Consider the following 17,926-nt stretch of genomic DNA (forward strand, 5'->3'; position numbering starts at 1 on the left):
ATCTCCCTCTCCTCTTGAGAATCAATGCTCCCGCTGTCATTGAGTGATTTGACAATACCCGCTTCTGGAATTGGTGCCTATGTTACAACAGCTGCATGGGCAGGAGACAAGTCAGAGTTAAGCAACGTTGGGACTTCTCTCCTGGCTCTGCACACTAAACATCTCCTTCCCAGCATGGGTCATCACTCTACTGTTATGAGTAGGATTTTATATGGGGTCTTCAAGGTCCCTTCTGCTGAGATGCAGCCACTGGGGCATCCAAGATGATCCACAAGATCATTCKACTTCTGGGAAGAGCCAGGCCTGTCCCATGAAGGGGGCAGCCATCATCACCTTTGCAAATCAGGGATTTCCAGTGCTGGTCTTGAACAGTGGATGGTCTGCAAGGCCTCACCCTATCTGCAAGGGCTGTGGAGTCACCAACCCACTGCTGTGTGCCCTCAGACTCTCCTACTGTGTGGCCAGCACTGTCACACAGGAGAAAACAGCGTAGGAGGGTACCTATCTCCAAGCCTACCCACGGACTTTGAGCTTCTACTTTTGCCTTCTGGTCTTGACAGCTCTGCTCCCACATCCCTACTCCAGATCTCATTCCCTGTCCATGTTGCAAGGAATGAATTCAGGAGTGAGTTTAGGAGGTTCTTTCCCAATCTGTGAGGGTCGTTGGATTATTCTTGACTTGCCACTCATGTTTCTGACAGAGTAAAACCCATTAAAGCCTGGGAGGAAGGTGGTTCTCCAGAAAAAAAGCTTGGTATCTCTGCACTGCTCCCACCAAGATGGCCGTGGGGTAGCTCCAGGTGTGCCCTGAGGCAGAGGCCCCGAGGTTAACAGGGCAAAGATAGGTCACCTTCCAAGCCAGCAGCAGTTTCTCCTCTCATTGTCCCTTGCTTTCCCAGATAGAAGCCCACTCTCCTGCTGGCAGCTGGCCAGTAGCCCTGGGCAGAAAGAATGGGGAATTCACATCCTTCGCCAGATGCCCTAAGCTGTCTCCCAGCTCCATCTTCCATTGCTGGCCACGTGCAGACAAGGCTGATCCCCAAAAGTGTGTCTGATGAGCGACATTCGGAGTTTCCTTTGTTTAAGCTTTGCTAAGCTTGCCGCACTCCCACTTTCTCCATAAGGAGATCTCTATCTCCAGGGCATCAGTGACTCGGGTGCAGATGCGGAATCCAGGGGTGCTGTTGCAGGTACAGTGACATCCGGAAAAAGGATAACAAAAAATGCCTCATTCGTTTCTGACTAACAGCTGACAGCCCTGATCCCTCCCTCCGTCCTCAGACTGAAAAAATCTCCTCCTCACCCTAACCCTCCTGCCTGCTCTTCTTTCTACAGAAACCACGGAGAAAGCAATAAAAATATCTTCAGCAATTCTTTCCTCTGGATTGTGGCCTCTCTTGTTTCTCCTAGTTTCTCCTTCCCTTCTTTTTCTTGAATCCAACTAAATGATAATCTGAAGCAAGCAAAATGAGGCTGCAAAATTTTTTATTCACTTTGCTACTTCAAGTCTGTTTCCTGAAGGGAGGCTTGTGGGCTCAACGCATAGAAGTCACCAGCCGAGTTGCAAATGCTCAAGGTAAGCCTGGACCACTTTCCAGGGTGTTTTATCTCTCCCATCTACCCTGAGATTAGCAGATAAGCCCAGCTGCCATTTTGCTCCCTGCATAGCTGAGCTGACACTTCAGCTGCTTTTTGCTGTTACAGCTTTGTCAGGAAGTTTTAGAGAAGCGTTGTATTTCCAGTACAGGGCAATGCATATTTTAAAAGTGTTTGCAAGATGTACCCACCTATCTTTAATGTTTTTTTTTTCCAGTTCTCCTTGGCTCTGTCTTATCAAGTATGTTATTACTGGGGCTGGGATGCAGCAGGGAGGATGACAGACAGCTGGTATCAGTTTAGTGTTCTGAAAGAGTTTGATTTTTGACACTGACTGCTAGGTTCTGTTTTTATTTTTGCTCTCCTTTTCAATGATATTTGTGCCAAGATGTTTTACAAAATCATTAATTTCTCATTGTGTTAATTGCTATTATGTATTGTTGTTTTTTTTCCAAATTGTTCCTGCAACTGCACATTATTTTAAATAACTAATATTGGTCTCAGAGAGACATTAACTGAATGCAAAGGGGAAAAATACACAGGAAGCTGTTAAATGCAACAAATCAATACTTTCAGAATATATGCTCAGATGCAATCCAGTTTATCTTTAATGACAAGACAGAAATGCTATAGGAGAGCGAGCTCAGCTATACATGTATGTCTGCATATCCTCACATGGATTGTTATTTGAAAGCTGCCGATTAGTGTGAAGTGTCTGAGCATAGTAGGAAGGGAGCTGGACTGCAGATGTGTTGTGGCAAGGGCATGCTATAACAGCACGGAGAGCCAGCGTGTTCACCAGGCAGTCAGTGCACGAGGGGTGCCTTGCAACTCCACTGTCTCTGTGCTTGTTCCCAGACTGCCCCGTGGACCTGTTTTTTGTCCTGGATACCTCAGAAAGTGTCGCCTTAAGGGTGAAGCCCTTTGGGGACCTAGTCACGCAAGTGAAAGATTTCACCAACCGGTTCATTGATAAGTTAACAGACAGGTAACTCTTTTCGCTTTTCTGTCTGGGTCGACCTAGGCCTCCCTGTACGTTCTCTGCAAGGTGGAGGTGGAATGAGGGGTCTGTAGCAGCCCAGAAATTATGCTTTGCTGCCCATCAACCAAGCATAGTTCCCAGCCTGCTGAGGTAACAACCATTCTGCACACTAGTGGGTCATCCCGCCTAGGCCCTTTCTTTTCTGTACCAAATACATCTGGCTGGGTTTAGACTCTGATTTTGCTACAGCTGTGAAAGACAAGCATGGGGAAGGGCCTTGGGYTTAGTGGGATGCTGAGAGCGCTCTGTGTGCCCATCGACCATGTGGTTGGGWGGAAAGCAGGGCTGCTGAAGGGATGCATGGGAGCATCTCCACCTTCTGCTCCCTGTGCCTGCTCTATTTCTGCTCCAGCTGCACTGAAGGCGGCAGTGTGCTTTAAGCAATACTGTCTGTGCCCGCCCCCAGGAAAGCAAGGGCTTCCTTGGAGCAGCAGAAATGGTTTCCCAAGCCCACTGCCTGTGGCCTTTCTAGGGCTAAAGCGATGTTGTTCTCCATCAGGCAGGGAGGTGAAGGGGGATGAACAATCCCAGAACTGTACAAGGTAACCAGACAGGGGTGTAGGCCTCAGAGCAGGCATGGGGTGACCCTGCTTTGAGATGGAGAAAAGCTGGGTAGGAATAATCTTCCTCTATGTGTTGATGTTTGCTCTGAAGGCATCTCTGTTGCTGTCTCCAGGACACATTAGTGTCCCTGAAGAGAAKCAGGGGTCTCTAGGGCTGATTTGTCTGGCTGATTTTACATGTCACCTGTGTCCCTCCCCACTCCTCACCCTGGACAAGAGAGCCTCCTGCAGAAGTACCCATCTCCCTTGTAAGGGTAGTCCTGGAGAACTCAAGGCCAGGAGAGATGAATGCCCCAGGCTGCTGGATGGGGCCAGTGGGCATCCCTGTTATCCAGCAGTTCTTGAGCAAAGGACAACCTGGGAGTTCAAGTGGCAGTCAGATGCCTCTGATACTAAACTCAGCACAAAAGGGCAACCCCACAGAGTGAACCCCCTTGTCTCTGAGGACACCCTGTGCAGCTGAACACAGTCATGGGGGCCTCTGTGGGGTACCCCTTATCTATCCCATTGCTCAGCCCTTTATCTGATACTTGCTCACCCTCCAGGCTGCAGCCTTGCAGCCACCATCCCAGACCTTCCAGAATGAGGGTGCCTGGTGGTATCCAGGGGCTCAAAAGCACCCAGATCCCCGGAAGACATGATACTGAGACAGGGTGCAGGCAGAGGCCACAGCTCACCTTGCTGGGAGAAGATTCAGGGATGTGCAGGAGCACCACGAGCACTTGAGGCATGCAGATCCTGGTGAGCCCAGTGTGCCCAGGAAGAAGGCAAAGCATAGCTCCTCTGGGCATGCAAAGCCTCTGTGGTGGGGGCTTTGGGCCTGCTAGTGGACCATTTCTTCCAACAAATTATATCAGAGATGGTCCTCAAAATGTGATGGAGCTGGATGATCCATATGACTTGGGGATTCACTCTTCCCCTCCCGTCCCAAATCTGGGTGCCTCAGTTAAAAAGCCACTGGATGCTTGGCAGCATCCTTATGGCAGGGAGCTCTGTGTTGAGACCTGACCCAGCAGCCTGGCAGCTCCCTTCATTGGATGCTGTTTTGTGAACCTCTCTAGGCAGCAGGAAAGGTATACCAGTGCCCAAATAAGCAGCTGGAAGGATGTCCCAGTGCTGCGAGAACTGGAGGGGAAAGAGGCCCCCTCCTTAGGATGGGTGAGAGGCAATCAGAATTTCACCTACACTTTGTGTAGCCATAAGGACTGTGATGCAAGGCATAAAATGACCAGGAGACTCATCCTTGGAAATAATCTGCCAGGCCCCCATCATTGCAGCTTGTCTCTTTCTTAAGCAGGGCACTGGGACTTCTTCAGAGCCCCAGCAGTGTGCAGACGGACAGACTGACTTCCCAAGTCTGCCCCAAATGCCTTCATGACTACTCTGCTGCTGTTCATATCCTCCAGAGAAGTCACCCTGCCATCCACCATGATGCACACAGTGCTGCCTGATGTCTGCAGTGTTCATGGTGCAGATGGCATGAGGTGCCAGCAAGGCACCTGGTGGTGGCAAGCAGTCAGGAGAGTGAAGGAGAGACCAGTGGGTGATATTCATGAGGTTTGGGGAAAAGGAGCTGTCATGTAGAGAAAAGATGATTTTGGAGAAGTGAGGGGGCTGCATCCAGGCACCATGGGGGGCTGTGTAGCTCTGTCCATTCAGGACAGATCTCAGCCTCCCCAAGTCTAAAAAGACTCATTTTGGGGCACTAAGTATGATGCCAGGCCAAGGCATATGAAAGTAGCAATACCTCTGTCCTGCGCACCCATATCCATGTACCACAGGTGCAGACTCCCTTGGCACTACAAAGCAAACCCAGATCAGCATGTAGAGGAGGGCTTCAGTGCACATTCCTCACTGAGTGTGAACATCTTTCAGAGGGAGACATCCCACTTCAAYCTGAATTTGTCCAGGAATGGAAAATTCATTACAGTCCTGGATATGCTGTTTCAGTGGTTACCTGCCTTGCACATATGTACCTYATTATCTAGCTGAAACTCTCCTGCTCAGTTTCAGTCACTGCAGTTTGACATCTCTTTGGGGAGCCAAAGTGTCTGACCTTGTGGGTGACCACCACCTGTAGTCCTTCACACCTCCACCTACTCTGGACAAGCTAACCAGCTCCCACAGCTGGAATTTGCATCTAAAGCATATCCCAGCCCTCTCAGGCTGTCCTGTCCTATGTTTACTGAAGCACAAGGCTGTGACTTGCAGGAAAGCAGTGAGCCCTCTTGCAAAGTCATGTTATACTTGGCAGAGAATTTGTGTTTTACATTGTAAGCTGGCACAAATGAAGCAGAGCCAGAGATGCAGGGCAGGGCACAGGCAAGGTCAGGGGCTGTCCAGATATACTGAAAACTTATATCCTTTTCTGTCCACGCAGGTACTACCGCTGTGACCGAAACTTAGTGTGGAATGCAGGGGCGCTGCATTACAGTGACGAGGTTGTACTCATTAAGAGCCTCACCTCGATGCCCAGTGGCAGGAATGAGCTGAAGAACCGGGTGTCAGCTGTGAACTACATCGGGAAGGGCACGTACACCGACTGTGCGATAAAGCGGGGCATTGAGGAGCTGCTCATTGGGTAAGGCAGCAGATCACCTTGGTACCGTGGTTAGGCACACCAGGGGAGATGAATGGGATAATTTGGGCAGCAACATTGTGATGGATGGAGGTTAGGAGCTCTTGGAGAGGACTACTCCATGCACCAGGCAGAGCTGTTCCCACACGGGAGGAGGAGTTCACATAGACACTAAACAGATGACAGGGTGGCAGGTTGCTAGTGCTCTGGCTAGGTGGGATGAGGTATGTTGGTGTGCTGCTCAGAGTGATTATCTGGAAGTGCCCAAGCTGCCTCTCTTCAGCTAAGTGTGCTAAACCCTTACAGTGGCTCCCATCACAAGGAGAATAAATACCTGATTGTGGTGACTGATGGACACCCCTTGGAAGGGTACAAGGAGCCCTGTGGAGGCTTGGATGATGCTGCCAATGAAGCCAAACATCTGGGAATCAAAGTCTTCTCCGTTGCCATTTCTCCCAACCATCTGGTATGGATCGTGCAGACAGGATGCTCCCCACAGCGCTGACGTGGTGAATGTCCTGGGTGATCCCACAAGATCACCAGCAGAGTAGCACTTGATGCAAAGGAGGGGCTGGATGCCCCAAGCACAGCAGCTGTGTTCAGTGATGAACGGTCACACAGCATAACTAGCTAGTGGGGATCTGGCACTCAAGGAAGGCCACAGCCTGGGGAGGTACCAAGGGGTTGAGGGAGGATGCAGCTCTGTAGCCTTGATGCATCCCCCAGAACAGTCCCACATGGGTGCCTGCAGGTCTCACTCTGCCTCTCCACTCCAGGATCAGCGACTCAACATCATTGCCACAGATCATACCTACCGTCGGAACTTCACTGCTACCAGCTTGATGCCTACCCGGGAGCTTGACGTGGAGGAAACCATAAACACTATCATCAACATGATCGTAAGCGTTGCCTTTCCCCTCCCCTATGTGGCCTGCCCCCTTCTTGAGCTTACCTGTCCCTCACAAATCCCTTCTCTCTGCTTTTTGTCTTGCAGAAAGATAATGTGGAGCAAGTGGTGAGTGTCCCCCAGGCACAGTGGAAACCCCACTCCCTAATGCCAGGCACCATCCTTGGTACCTAAGCCCATCCTCTGTCCTGGCATAGAGAGGCAGTGCCTCCCTGGCCCTTGCACAGGTTGACCTAGGCTGCGCAGGGGCTCCATGGTATTGCCCTGCCCCTGCTGCCCCTGCTGGGCCCCTTACCAGCCTGAGTGGCTCCTCCTTGGAATGGTATGAAGCCTGTCCCTGGTGCTGGTGCTTCTCAGTGCCTCTAATGCTGTTTTCTCCTTCTCTCTGGACAGTGCTGCTCCTTTGAGTGCCAGGTAAGTTGGGCTTTCAAGGCCCTCTATTCCCCTCTCAGGGGCCTGTGTTCCCCCATTCCAGACTGTGCTTCTGTCTGTGATCTAATCCATACTTCTCTCCTGACTTTTTGCAGCCTCCCAGAGGGCCCCCAGGACCTCCTGGTGACCCAGGCAATGAGGTGAGCGAATAGTTACAAGCCACAGCCATTCTGCTGGGGAGTGTAGTGGAGGTAGTGGAGCTGGGTTATCAGAGGATGCTCCAAAACCAGGGAGGACTCCATGTCCTCCCCTGCTTTCAGCTTCACTGAGCTTGGGGGAGAGGATGGTTCTCTGTCACTGCCAGCCACCTGGCAACTTTCCAGCAAACCCATGATGAGCTGCAGGAACTCAGTGCCCTGTCACTACACTCTAGTGATGTGCACTTCCATGTGGCCTGTGTCCAGGCGAGTAGGGGAAGAGCCTCTCCTTCCCATATGCATGGAGCACTGATGCTAGGACTGTCTCTCCCCACTTCCTCCCAACAGATCAATATTTTGTGCCCAAGGGTATGAGATAACTTTCCCAAGGGTGATGAACTAACTTATTTCTGTCCTGTGTTTCAGGGAGAAAGAGGCAAGCCAGGTCTTCCTGGCCAGAAAGGAGATGCTGGAGAGCCAGTAAGTAATGAGCTTGGTGACTCTGTTCAAGTGCTGCAGGAAATGTTATTTTCTGGCCACCCCTGACTTTTGACTAGAATTTACCAATGCATCCTCAACATCTGAGTAACAGTGCAATGGGACAGGATGGGCACCCAGATGGGGGCTGTGTCAGCACCTGCCAGCCTGCACCCAGCACGCTGCAAGACCAAGGCYGTGCTGGGACCCCACCCTCACCCGAGCTTTACACTTCCCATTTCCCTCACTGCCCCCTGTTGGATGCCAGCCCTTGCCCCTTTGTCACTCCATTTCCATGGGGCACTTGATGACATTGCAGCCAGCCCTCTCCTGGGATGAGTAGGGTGATGTTGATCTACGCGCCAAGCCTACAGCTGCCCCACTAACCAAAGGCTCCCAGCCCACTCTTCTCCTCTGTGGGCAGTGGTGTGGGAAGAGCAGAGCAATCCAGGCTAGGTCCAGCAGGCTGGCCTCCTTCCCATCGCTGCAAGACTTCCTTGTTCCTTGCCCAAAGTAGCCACTCTTTCTGGAGGGCACTTCTCTGACTCATGTGTGTTGGCACAAGGATGTATTCTGGGCTCCCTTCTATGTCCTCTGACACTACAAGCACAGCAGTGTTACAGGGAAGCCTTTGGTAAATAATAAGCTAATAGTGTGAGGAAAATTTTTCTTTCCTCTGCCCGTTTTTACTAGGTACATTTATTTTGGGAGGTGCATTTTCCCTGTACACGTAAGTGCAGTTAGTCAGTGTGTATGTTCCCAATTTGGAAACCCCATGACATGTACACATGTTTTTTCTTCCCAAGGGTTTTCTGTTCTCCACTTCAATCTGAAATGATGTGTCCCAAGCTCATAGTTTCCTTCACCCCAAGGATGAACTAGGTTACCAAGCTGGGAGGGACAGGAGATGAAGGCAGAAATCCTGTGCCCACAGAAATCTTGTACTCCCAGCCTCCTATGGGCTGGAGGTGGGAGTAAGTGGGGAGGTCATGGCTGGAGTCCAACCCAGCAGCAGTTTGCATCAAGACACCCTGCACACCTCTGACTGAAATAATAAACTTGACCTAGTCCTCCAAAGTGTTTTCAGCTAAAATAAGAGCTGCCACCATGGGGTGTAGGTGTTACCTGAGGGATAGGAAGTGCAGCCCAACAGAATGGTCTTATTGAGAGGCACTGCAGAACCACATTTCATAAGTTGGCTGCAGGCACATGTTAAAACGTGGGGGGTCAGTCTCAGACTGAGAGACTGGAGAAACCTGCTCCCAGGGTGATGGGGGCTTGTGCCCAGCTTATGCTGGTATCTGCCTTTGTAATGCTGTATTTCTGTCCTCCAGGGCAGGCCAGGGGACATGGGACCTGTTGGCTACCAAGGAATGAAGGTACTTGGCGCTTTGGGCCGTGGGCATGGTTTCTACATAACCTGCAGGCTCCTTGGTACAGTTGTTTTCATTCTTCCCCTTTTTTCTCTTCTTTCATCTATAGGGTGACAAAGGAAGTCGAGGAGAAAAGGTGAGGGTGGCAAGGATGTGCTGAGGGGCTCTGTATGACCCCCTTCCTGCTTAGCCCAGCCTGTCTTACCACACCTGGAGCAGTCCTAAGGCTGGTCTGCCCTGTGCAGCTGGATGGCGTACAGGTCAGGTACACGTCTGCATATGTATGCACACATGCTCCTCCTGCCCAACCCAGCCACTGCACCCTAGTCCTTCTTCTGACACCAGTTATGCTGGGAGAGAAGGGAGGGGGGCTGTCAGGGGCAGTTGATGCAGCCCCAGGGAATCCATCCATGCACTGCAAGGTGCAGGCAACCACTGTGGAACAGGCATGACCTGGCAGAAGGGGAGAGATCCGTGGCATTGAGGGACTCTGTGAAATCCTGCTCCCTCTAACTGAGCTGGCATGGGGACAGCAGTGTGGCAGACAGATGAATCTGCTCTGTGTAGGTGCCTGACCTCTCTCTCCTTCGTTTCACAGGGCTCAAGAGGAGCCAAGGGAGCCAAGGTCAGCTCTTGTACTATTTATTATTTTGTATTAACACTTGGAGGGGAAAGGGCCTTTGGAAATCACTTCTTCATGGTGTCTTCTCTGCATTTCAGGGTGAGAAGGGCAGGCGTGGAATTGACGGCATCGATGGTATGAAGGTAAATCTCTGCTCTGGGGTGCCTTGCTTAACTTGAAGATCATGGATTTTGCCGAGACACCTCTCCATAACCATTATGGTGTCCTGGAACTGAAGCCTAGGACACACACAGTGCAGTGGGACTCCCTCCCTGTGGGGACATTCATCTACCAGCCGGGGACAAGGCTGAAATCACCCCTCCCAGGGCACTGGGACAGAGGCTTCCCACAGGCACTGTTCATGGAGATGCTCGCTTTATCTTTCTAACAGGGTGAAGCTGGATACCCTGGATTACCTGGCTGCAAAGGCTCACCAGGATTTGATGTACGTACTGCCTGGGTTTGACTTTCATTCAAATGAATGAGTGCAGCCCACTAGAAAGGCTAGGTGGGCCTTTTCCTGTGGCACACAATAGTGGGGAGCACCACAGGAAGGGAACTGTGGCCAGGGAATAGCTAATTTCCATGACTGGAAATATGCCTATACACATGCATCCATGGCACAGCATCTCTGAGGACTCATCAGAGCGGGCTTGCTTGTCCTTGCTATGAATTTTTCCCCATTTTGTACTGTGATGCCCAGGAAGCCAYGTGCTGGGCAAGTGTTTGACTGGAGGGCATTCAGGCAGGGGACTGGGTTAACAGTGCTCAATGCCAAATAGGCAAGCCCAAGGTTAACAAATCCCAATCATCTGCTGTGCCCACTCACCACAGAAGGAGCTCTTCTGGAGAGCCTGAGAATGGCTTTGCTCTCCAAGAGCCAAGGAAAGGAAGGAAAATCCCAGTAGCTGAATCACTACAAGATCCAATAGGTAAAATCCTAGCTATGTTAAATCTGGTGGCTTTATACCCACCCACTTGCAGTGGGTGTTTTCTCATCTCTGCAAGGTAGCCTTGAAGCACACAGAGATGTTTAGTTTATGGTTTGTGCTATGCAGAGGGCAAGAAGAGAGGCCCTCATGCTTCCTTTTGGCATGAGACTTGGGCATCTTGTGAATGAAGATGCTTATATGCATATAAAATTACAGGTACAGACCTATCTTTGTAGGTTAGAGTTCTCAAATTTAGATACCTCCTTTAAAAAATATTAACCTGGAAGAAGGGATGATCATTCCTCCAAAATCCAATATAGGATCACACTATTTTCTATTCAGTTGCCCTTTTTATATTAAATTGTGCCTTGTTGGTCAAGAGCAGGAAAATTTCAACCATAAGTAGATTAGCTCATGAGTCCTTCCTTGAGTCTTGGAGATAGATCATCCCACACTAATCAGAGAACCAGTGAGAGTCTTTGAAGGGCTCTGGACACTATTATTCTGAAGTTACATTCCTTGAGTTTTCTGCTCATTTCTTTGTGTGGGGAAGACACCCGTACCTCCGCGGTCTCCTCAACAGAATTGATTTGATCCCTTCCGCTCCCAGGATGGCACGTCCTTAGTGGTATCAGTATCACTGCAGTCCAGCTACAAGGCCAAACAACCATCTTTCCATCTGTTTTCTTTTGAATTGCAGAAACACGTTGCATTTTGCAACATTTCATAGCACAATCAAGTCACCACAGTGTGACTTGCACAGCACCATGAAAGTAGTATAAGAGTGCTGTTCCATCCCCATGTTGCTCCCCTGAGTATACATCCCTCCCTTCCTTCCCACTTGGGGTTTGTGCCAGGCTGCAAGGACCCTTGGTTTGTGCCTGATTTCCTGCAGGTAGTGACTCCAGCTTGGTTTTCAACAGGGAGTTCAAGGCCCACCTGGACCCAAGGGAGATCCTGGTGCTTATGGACCAAAGGGACAAAAGGTAAGCCACAATGCAGCCATGACACATGCCTCCAGCCTTCCTCTCCGCAGCGTGATGGACTGCTGGGCTTCCTTTGCTCTGCCCCAACAGAACTCAGGTGGAGGGGTACTGGAAAACACTTGCCTGCACGGGGAGATGATCCTCATCCCCTCTGCAGATGGGGAAAACCCTACAGGATTGTGTGGGAGAGACTACACTGGGTGTAGGGGCACAGTCAACAGAGGTAGTGGTCGATCTATTTCTGGCCCCCTCATGCTGGTTGGGGGCGAGCCTGTGCTGGAGGACACTGCTTGTCACCATGATAAGATTCAGCCGTCGTGACTAGGGCTGTGCCCAGCCTGCTGGTGACTCCAAGCTATTATTTCCTTTGCAGCTCTCTGCATGCCTGAGGTTAACGGGCACCTGCAGGCCAGGCACGAGCAGCTCCAAAATGTTGAGAGGCTCCTGCAAAAGGGCTGCTTGCATTGGGCCAGTAGGCTAGTGGAGAGATCTGCTGGGGTTGGGGAACAGCCCAGGGAAATGCTGGCCAGGCAGGGTGGCCAGGGGGAGATTGCAGGTTGGGTTGCAAATTAAAGGGCATTTTGGGGCAAGCTTTGGCTCCTGACAGTATCTATAGCACGGGATCCATTCCTTGGTACTGAACAAAGCCTTAATGGCACCTTGTATCCTTGTCAAGGGGGAACCTGGAGAAGATGGAAAACCTGGCCGACAGGGGATCCCTGGAAGCCCTGGAGAGAAGGTTGGTGAAATGTCCATGTATGTGTTTGTCTTCTGCTTTGTGTGACCCCAGCAAAGCCACAGCCAGCTCCCAGGTCACTGCCATAGCAGATTTTTTTGCACTCTCTGATAGCCCAAACTGACAGGGAAATGGGTCTGTGAAGCTGGTATGGAGAAGCTCCATGGTCAGTCTGACCCGAGGCAGGATGCACCAGTTTCCCCACTGCTTCCTGAGGATGCTACCAGTCCTAGGAGGTGTTAGCAGGATTCCTTGCAGCTTTCAACATGCAGGGACTCATGTGAGGAGCCCTGAGCCCTGCTTTGTAAGCAGAGAGGTTGGTGCTCGCTCCAGCCATAGCTTCTAAACAGAGGCTGCTCAAGGCTAAATTGTGTTGTGCTCTGTTAACACACAGGGATTTGCTCTAAAAACTGCTCATGTGTCTTGTTTGAACCTCTGTGATTTCCTTATGCAGGGTGCACCTGGCAACATTGGTGAACCTGGACCAACAGGGGAGACAGGAGATGAGGTGAGTCCTCTACATGTGCCAGTGGTTGGCTTCTGTGTTTGCTTGCTGGCAGTCCCTAGAGCCTGACCACCTCTGTCATTTTCCTGCAGGGCCCTCCAGGTGCAGACGGCCTGACTGGAGAACGGGTGAGTAAGAGAGTCCTGCTGCTGGGCACCTTGCAGGCAGGGCAGGGGCCAGAACTACTCCCACTGCCAGGGCTTGTCCCTGTGCTAGTGAGCTGAAGGGCTGTTGGATGAACAGTGCTGGGACTGAACTCACTGAGATGAGAACTTCAAGGGAAGGTTCTACCCTCAGTGGGGCTGTCTGTGCCCATGCCAAGGTGCTGGGAGTGGGTAGGGAGGCACAAACCTCGTGGGGAGCAACTCCTGAACTCACATTTTCATCATCTCCTTGCAGGGCGGCAATGGAGAAAGAGGGCCCCCAGGCTCACCTGGTGATCGTGGGCCAAGAGGAGAGCCGGTGAGTGCATCTGTGGGGCGACCTCTGCATCTGTCTGCAAATAGGAGCATGTTTGGCAGCAAGGAGCTAGAAACGGGTGCCCAGTGACTAACTCTATCAGCCTGCAGGCCAGCTTGACAGCTCTTTTTCTTGACCCCCACCTGTACTTTCTAAGTGTCTCTTGCAAGCGCTGGGTATGGGGACAGTGGGGCTTGAAGGGAGCAGATTCATCAAGCCTAGCACATCCCCAGCACTAGTACCATCAGGCAGTGTTTGCTGGCCCTGGAGAGTGTGAGTTATGCCTGGGCCAGACAGCCTGCACCCAGGCTCTGGTAATAGGATGCTTTAGACTCCTACATCTTTAGCACCAGGGTCAGGAACAGTATGCCTTCACTCAGGAGGACAGCCATGGGCTGTCTGCAGAAGCGAGGCCTGGGAGAAAGGGAACTATACAAAACTCATCCTGCTGTCCTTAGAGGCTAGAAAGACACAACTGTCCTGATCCAGGAAGCAAGCTCAGTGTTTCAGTGCATCTTTTACTGCTAGCCTGGGAGAGACCTGCTATTGCCCCTCTGCAATTGCCCCCTACACTTGTGGCTAACCAGCAAACAGCCAAAACGTAGGGAACAGCGTCCCCAGAAAGCCAAGAACAGAGAGAGAGAGCAGTTAGCCCCTGCCTGGAGGCTGTAAAACCAGCAGCAAGGTATTGTGGTGGAAAGTAGAAAGCCAAGGTTTCCTCCCTAGCATACACACCCTCCTTGGGCTCAAGGCTGGGTGTGGATCTGTGCAGGGTATGGGGGCCTGAGTACCTGTGACTCACTAAGGAGGGCATGGATGCTGTTAGCCACAGGGTTGCATGCAGGAAAATGTGTGTGGATGAGGAGAAACGGGGCAAATATCCCTTCCTTCCCCTTTACTGAGGCTAGAGCTATGTTGGCTGAGCAGGAGTCACTAGGAAAGTATTTTGTATGCCTGCCACAGATGAGTCACTGAGCGGGCGCGTGTGCGTGGGAGGGATGGGCAGAAGCYACCATCAAGCCAGGACAAACATGTTGCAAATGGCGGGAGGTACCATACACACCACATGCCAGGAAGAGGGATGAGGGGCAGTTGCTGGGCAGGGTTGGGCTGATGGGAAGGAGGGCATCTGCAAGGAGGATCCTGGCAGATTGCCAGCAGCATYCTGGCCCTCCTTTGTCACGATCCATGCCCAGCACACAGGCCAGCAGCCAGACTCAAAAGGGCCCTGGGAGACAGAAGGAGAGGAAGAGAAAATAAAATACAAGAACAGGGGATGTTCTGTCCTTGACAACAGCCATCCTATGGCTGGGGATGGGAAGGCAGGGCCTGCTTAGGGGGTAGGGCCATGCAGGGATGGGACTGCATGAGGACAAGCCTGGGATTTCCTTCTGCTCCTGTTCTCCATCCCCCCAGCACAAGACAACAGGAATACTGTCTCCTCCCCTATGGCTGGGACATAGGACCTTGCACCACTCTTCCCATCTCCATTGTTACAGGGACAGCCAGGACCTGTCACCACCATGCACCCACTCAGTGGGACAACTCCAAGGCAGGCAGGAGGAGAGAGCTATTTGTCTGGCCAAGCAGGACTTGGGGCCGTCCTGCGGAGGGGGCAGCCTGCAGCTGGTATGTGAGGAGCTCTGGAAAGGGGCTGCTGGCAAACTCCCATTTCCTGTTTACTGCTCCGGGAATGGCAGCTCCACTGTATGTGGTGTGTGAGGCAGATGTGCGCGAGAGATGAAGACACGCCAGTGCCTTGAACTTAAATTGTTAAGCAGACGATGGGCTGCTTTGTTCCAAGTTTCAGTCCAAGCACGAGGCCTGCTAAGCTTGCCAGAAACGTCTCCACCAGCATTCAGGGCCCTTTGGAAGTTATGTTTTATATTTACTGTTTGGCTTAGGCAAATAGAAGCTTTCCACTTGCAAACAACAGCTTTAGGTCTCCAAGCTTCAACTGCTTTCCTCAAGGAAAGTGTGCTTTCCTTTAAGTCAAGTGTGGCTGTCATAGGAGATTACTGAACTTTTCAGGGGGCTGGAGGCTGTCTGAATCTGCATGTTGGGTGCTGTAGGAGGAGCAGTGCCGCTTGAAAAGATGCTTGTCTTGCAGTAGGTGTTGCTGACTGATCTTGGTGGGTGGGAACTGCTTGGCTGTAATGTTCCCACCTGTCCAGCTCAGCATGCTAGGCATTAGCAAATGTAAAGGGAAAGTGTCAACAGTGAGAGGGGACAATGCTGAGCACATCTCCCCATCCCCTTCCTGTGTGTGCTGTCCTCCAGCTCCGTTTTCTTGGAAATCCTGTTAACTCCACAGGGATTTAGTACCTACTTTTCTAGGCCACCTTCTCTTGCTCCCCTGCAGGACAGCCACTGGCTGAGCACCCACTTGAGAAGCTGGGACTCTGTGGAGCAGGATGGGCTCAGCTGAAGAAAGAGAGGATAGAGGAAGAAGGATGTTAGCTAGGAGTCTCTGCATGACCATGTGCTGGGGGGGAGAAGCTCTTCTCTGTGGAGACTGCTCAGGATGGAAGAGCTTCTCTAGAAAAGCAGCAACTATTGGAGAACGCAGCCAGGAAGAGCCACTAAGTGGTTTGGGGGCAAGGGCCAGACTATGTGCAGAGTCCCTTGCAAAAGGGGAGAGAGAGAGAGCAGGGTCACCCTGGCCATATACACTAGTGACATGACAAAGGCACATACCACCACACAGAAGCCATTCTCAAAGTGAAGTGGGGTGGTTCTCTCCAGTCATTTGCTTTTCTGATGGAAAATAGGCTGAAATGCAATGCCCAGAGGCAGACAATCCCATCCTGCAGTAGGGCTTTATGTAAGGTTCACACTCTTCTGAGGTGGCCACACTAGCCAAGGTGAACTAATCTCTCTTTTCCCAAACCTCTGATAGTTTCCTAACCAACTCCTTTGACCTGAATCTGCCTTGAGAGCCTGCTTCCTTGGATGACTGTATTTCTTCCCAGCATGTGCTACTGGTGCTGCATCTGTGCTTCCCACTGCATGCAACACCCTTTGTGTCTTACACCCCTCTTTGAGTTTCTCATTTCTTCTGTGTCTGTTTTCAGGGAGAACCTGGGCCACCAGGTGACCAAGGGCGGGAAGGACCCCTGGGACCACCTGGAGAGCCGGTAAGAGTGTGCATAAGCCTTCTGGATCCCAGTTGGAAATGGCTGGGGCAGCAGAGAAACTGGGGTTGAAGGCTAACTGATGCCACAGCCACTTGGGGCAGGTTTCCAGCATCTTCCAGACTGGGCAATGGAGCTGATGCAGAGGGGCAGGGATTTCTAGGAGAACTTAGAACACGAACATGGCTAGAATGTGAAGAGTTGGCTGGTGGACTGTGGACAGAGAAACCTCCACGTCATTTCCCTCCAATAGAAACAGATGCCAGCATGTCTGACAGACAGATTTGGAAACTGGCAAGTGCGAGCTGCAGCAATGCACAAAATGTTCAGGCCAGGGGCCAAACATGGCTTTTCTTGGTCATTGGAGTCAATGAGACAGCTTGTGTGAGTGAGGATTGCCTGACGGAGGCCTGGAAGTGTCCCTGACACCACTGGGATCTTTAAACTGTCTGTCCCAAAGCCAGCACTCCCTAAGTCTGCTCACTGAGAGGTCTAGTCCTCCTGCTCTGGAGTCAGCTTGTCCTTGCTAGCCTGGCTTTCTGAAGAGCAGATCCCAGTRGCTCTATGAAGAGCAGAGTTGGCTACCTCCAGCCTTAGAAAAGGTTCTTTCCTTTCCTCAATTAAAGGCTCTTTCCTCCCAGTGTGGTACCAGCTTCCAGTCAATGCCTCCAAGCCCTGAGGTGCTACTGAGTTAATCCTCAATGGATGTAGCACTGGTTGCACTAACTGATAGAGTCTTTCCACCCAAGGAAAGGGGGTCCACACAGAGCCTGTGCGAGGGTGACAACTCCTCTCTTACCCTTGTCAGTCAAGCGTTACCAAGAAAGAGCTCAAGCCACAGGAAAGCACTGAGATAAATGTTCCTGTGCTGTTGGAGTAGGACTTAGCTAAGGGATGAGGTGTCATAATTGGTATATGGACAAAGACGAGACAGCCTTTGAACCTTTTATGGTTAAACAAGGTGTTAAGGAGCCCTGAAGGAGATCTGGAGTGTAGGAGAGCTGTGAAGGGGCCACTGTTGCACTGACATCATCCCTCACATGGGTGAGCCTGAGGGAAGACAACAGCATGAGGAAAGGACAGTCTTGTGCCATGGTTGTGCTTGCCCACAGTCAAGCTGCCCTCAAGTCTGCTTTGTGCTAAAGGACACCAAACTCTTGCAGGAGGATTGTACAGCTCCTGTTGCCTTTAGCTGAGCTAAGCTCCTGCTGCAACCAAAGAGCATTTGGCAGTATTTGCTTCAGTCAGCACCAATGAAGTTTCCCCTGTGCTTTGTCATTTTGGGAGGTGGCATTGGTAGAAAGGCAGTTCTTTGGATGCATACCTGTAATGGACCAGTGTTGCAGGATGACAAGGGCAGAGGAGGAAGGACTAGAATTACTCTCTATGTAGTAGAGGTTCATTCCAGGGTCAAGGCAGGAATAGGGATATGCAGAAGAAGACAGAA

General features: G+C 51.3%; 1 protein-coding gene across 1 annotated transcript in view; it reads left to right on the top strand.

Moving 5' to 3' along the window:
* Nucleotides 1–1,458: 1,458 nt before the first annotated feature.
* COL6A1 (collagen type VI alpha 1 chain) overlaps nt 1,459–17,926 on the top strand; it is a 31,277-nt gene continuing 14,809 nt past the window's right edge. The window contains exons 1-20 of the mRNA XM_085314570.1: nt 1,459–1,576; nt 2,455–2,584; nt 5,582–5,782; nt 6,086–6,245; nt 6,556–6,678; nt 6,774–6,794; nt 7,080–7,100; nt 7,214–7,258; nt 7,682–7,735; nt 9,067–9,111; nt 9,215–9,241; nt 9,704–9,730; nt 9,826–9,870; nt 10,119–10,172; nt 11,583–11,645; nt 12,322–12,384; nt 12,836–12,889; nt 12,979–13,014; nt 13,286–13,348; nt 16,420–16,482. Coding sequence (XP_085170696.1) covers nt 1,468–1,576; nt 2,455–2,584; nt 5,582–5,782; nt 6,086–6,245; nt 6,556–6,678; nt 6,774–6,794; nt 7,080–7,100; nt 7,214–7,258; nt 7,682–7,735; nt 9,067–9,111; nt 9,215–9,241; nt 9,704–9,730; nt 9,826–9,870; nt 10,119–10,172; nt 11,583–11,645; nt 12,322–12,384; nt 12,836–12,889; nt 12,979–13,014; nt 13,286–13,348; nt 16,420–16,482 — 1,404 coding nt within the window. The 5' untranslated portion in view covers nt 1,459–1,467. The remainder of the gene's footprint in view (nt 1,577–2,454; nt 2,585–5,581; nt 5,783–6,085; nt 6,246–6,555; nt 6,679–6,773; nt 6,795–7,079; nt 7,101–7,213; nt 7,259–7,681; nt 7,736–9,066; nt 9,112–9,214; nt 9,242–9,703; nt 9,731–9,825; nt 9,871–10,118; nt 10,173–11,582; nt 11,646–12,321; nt 12,385–12,835; nt 12,890–12,978; nt 13,015–13,285; nt 13,349–16,419; nt 16,483–17,926) is intronic.

The sequence above is a fragment of the Rhea americana genome, unplaced genomic scaffold, assembly GCF_003343005.1.
Source record: "Rhea americana isolate MKP2758 unplaced genomic scaffold, rheAme1 scaffold_408, whole genome shotgun sequence".
In the NCBI taxonomy this organism is placed as follows: Eukaryota; Metazoa; Chordata; class Aves; order Rheiformes; family Rheidae; genus Rhea; species Rhea americana.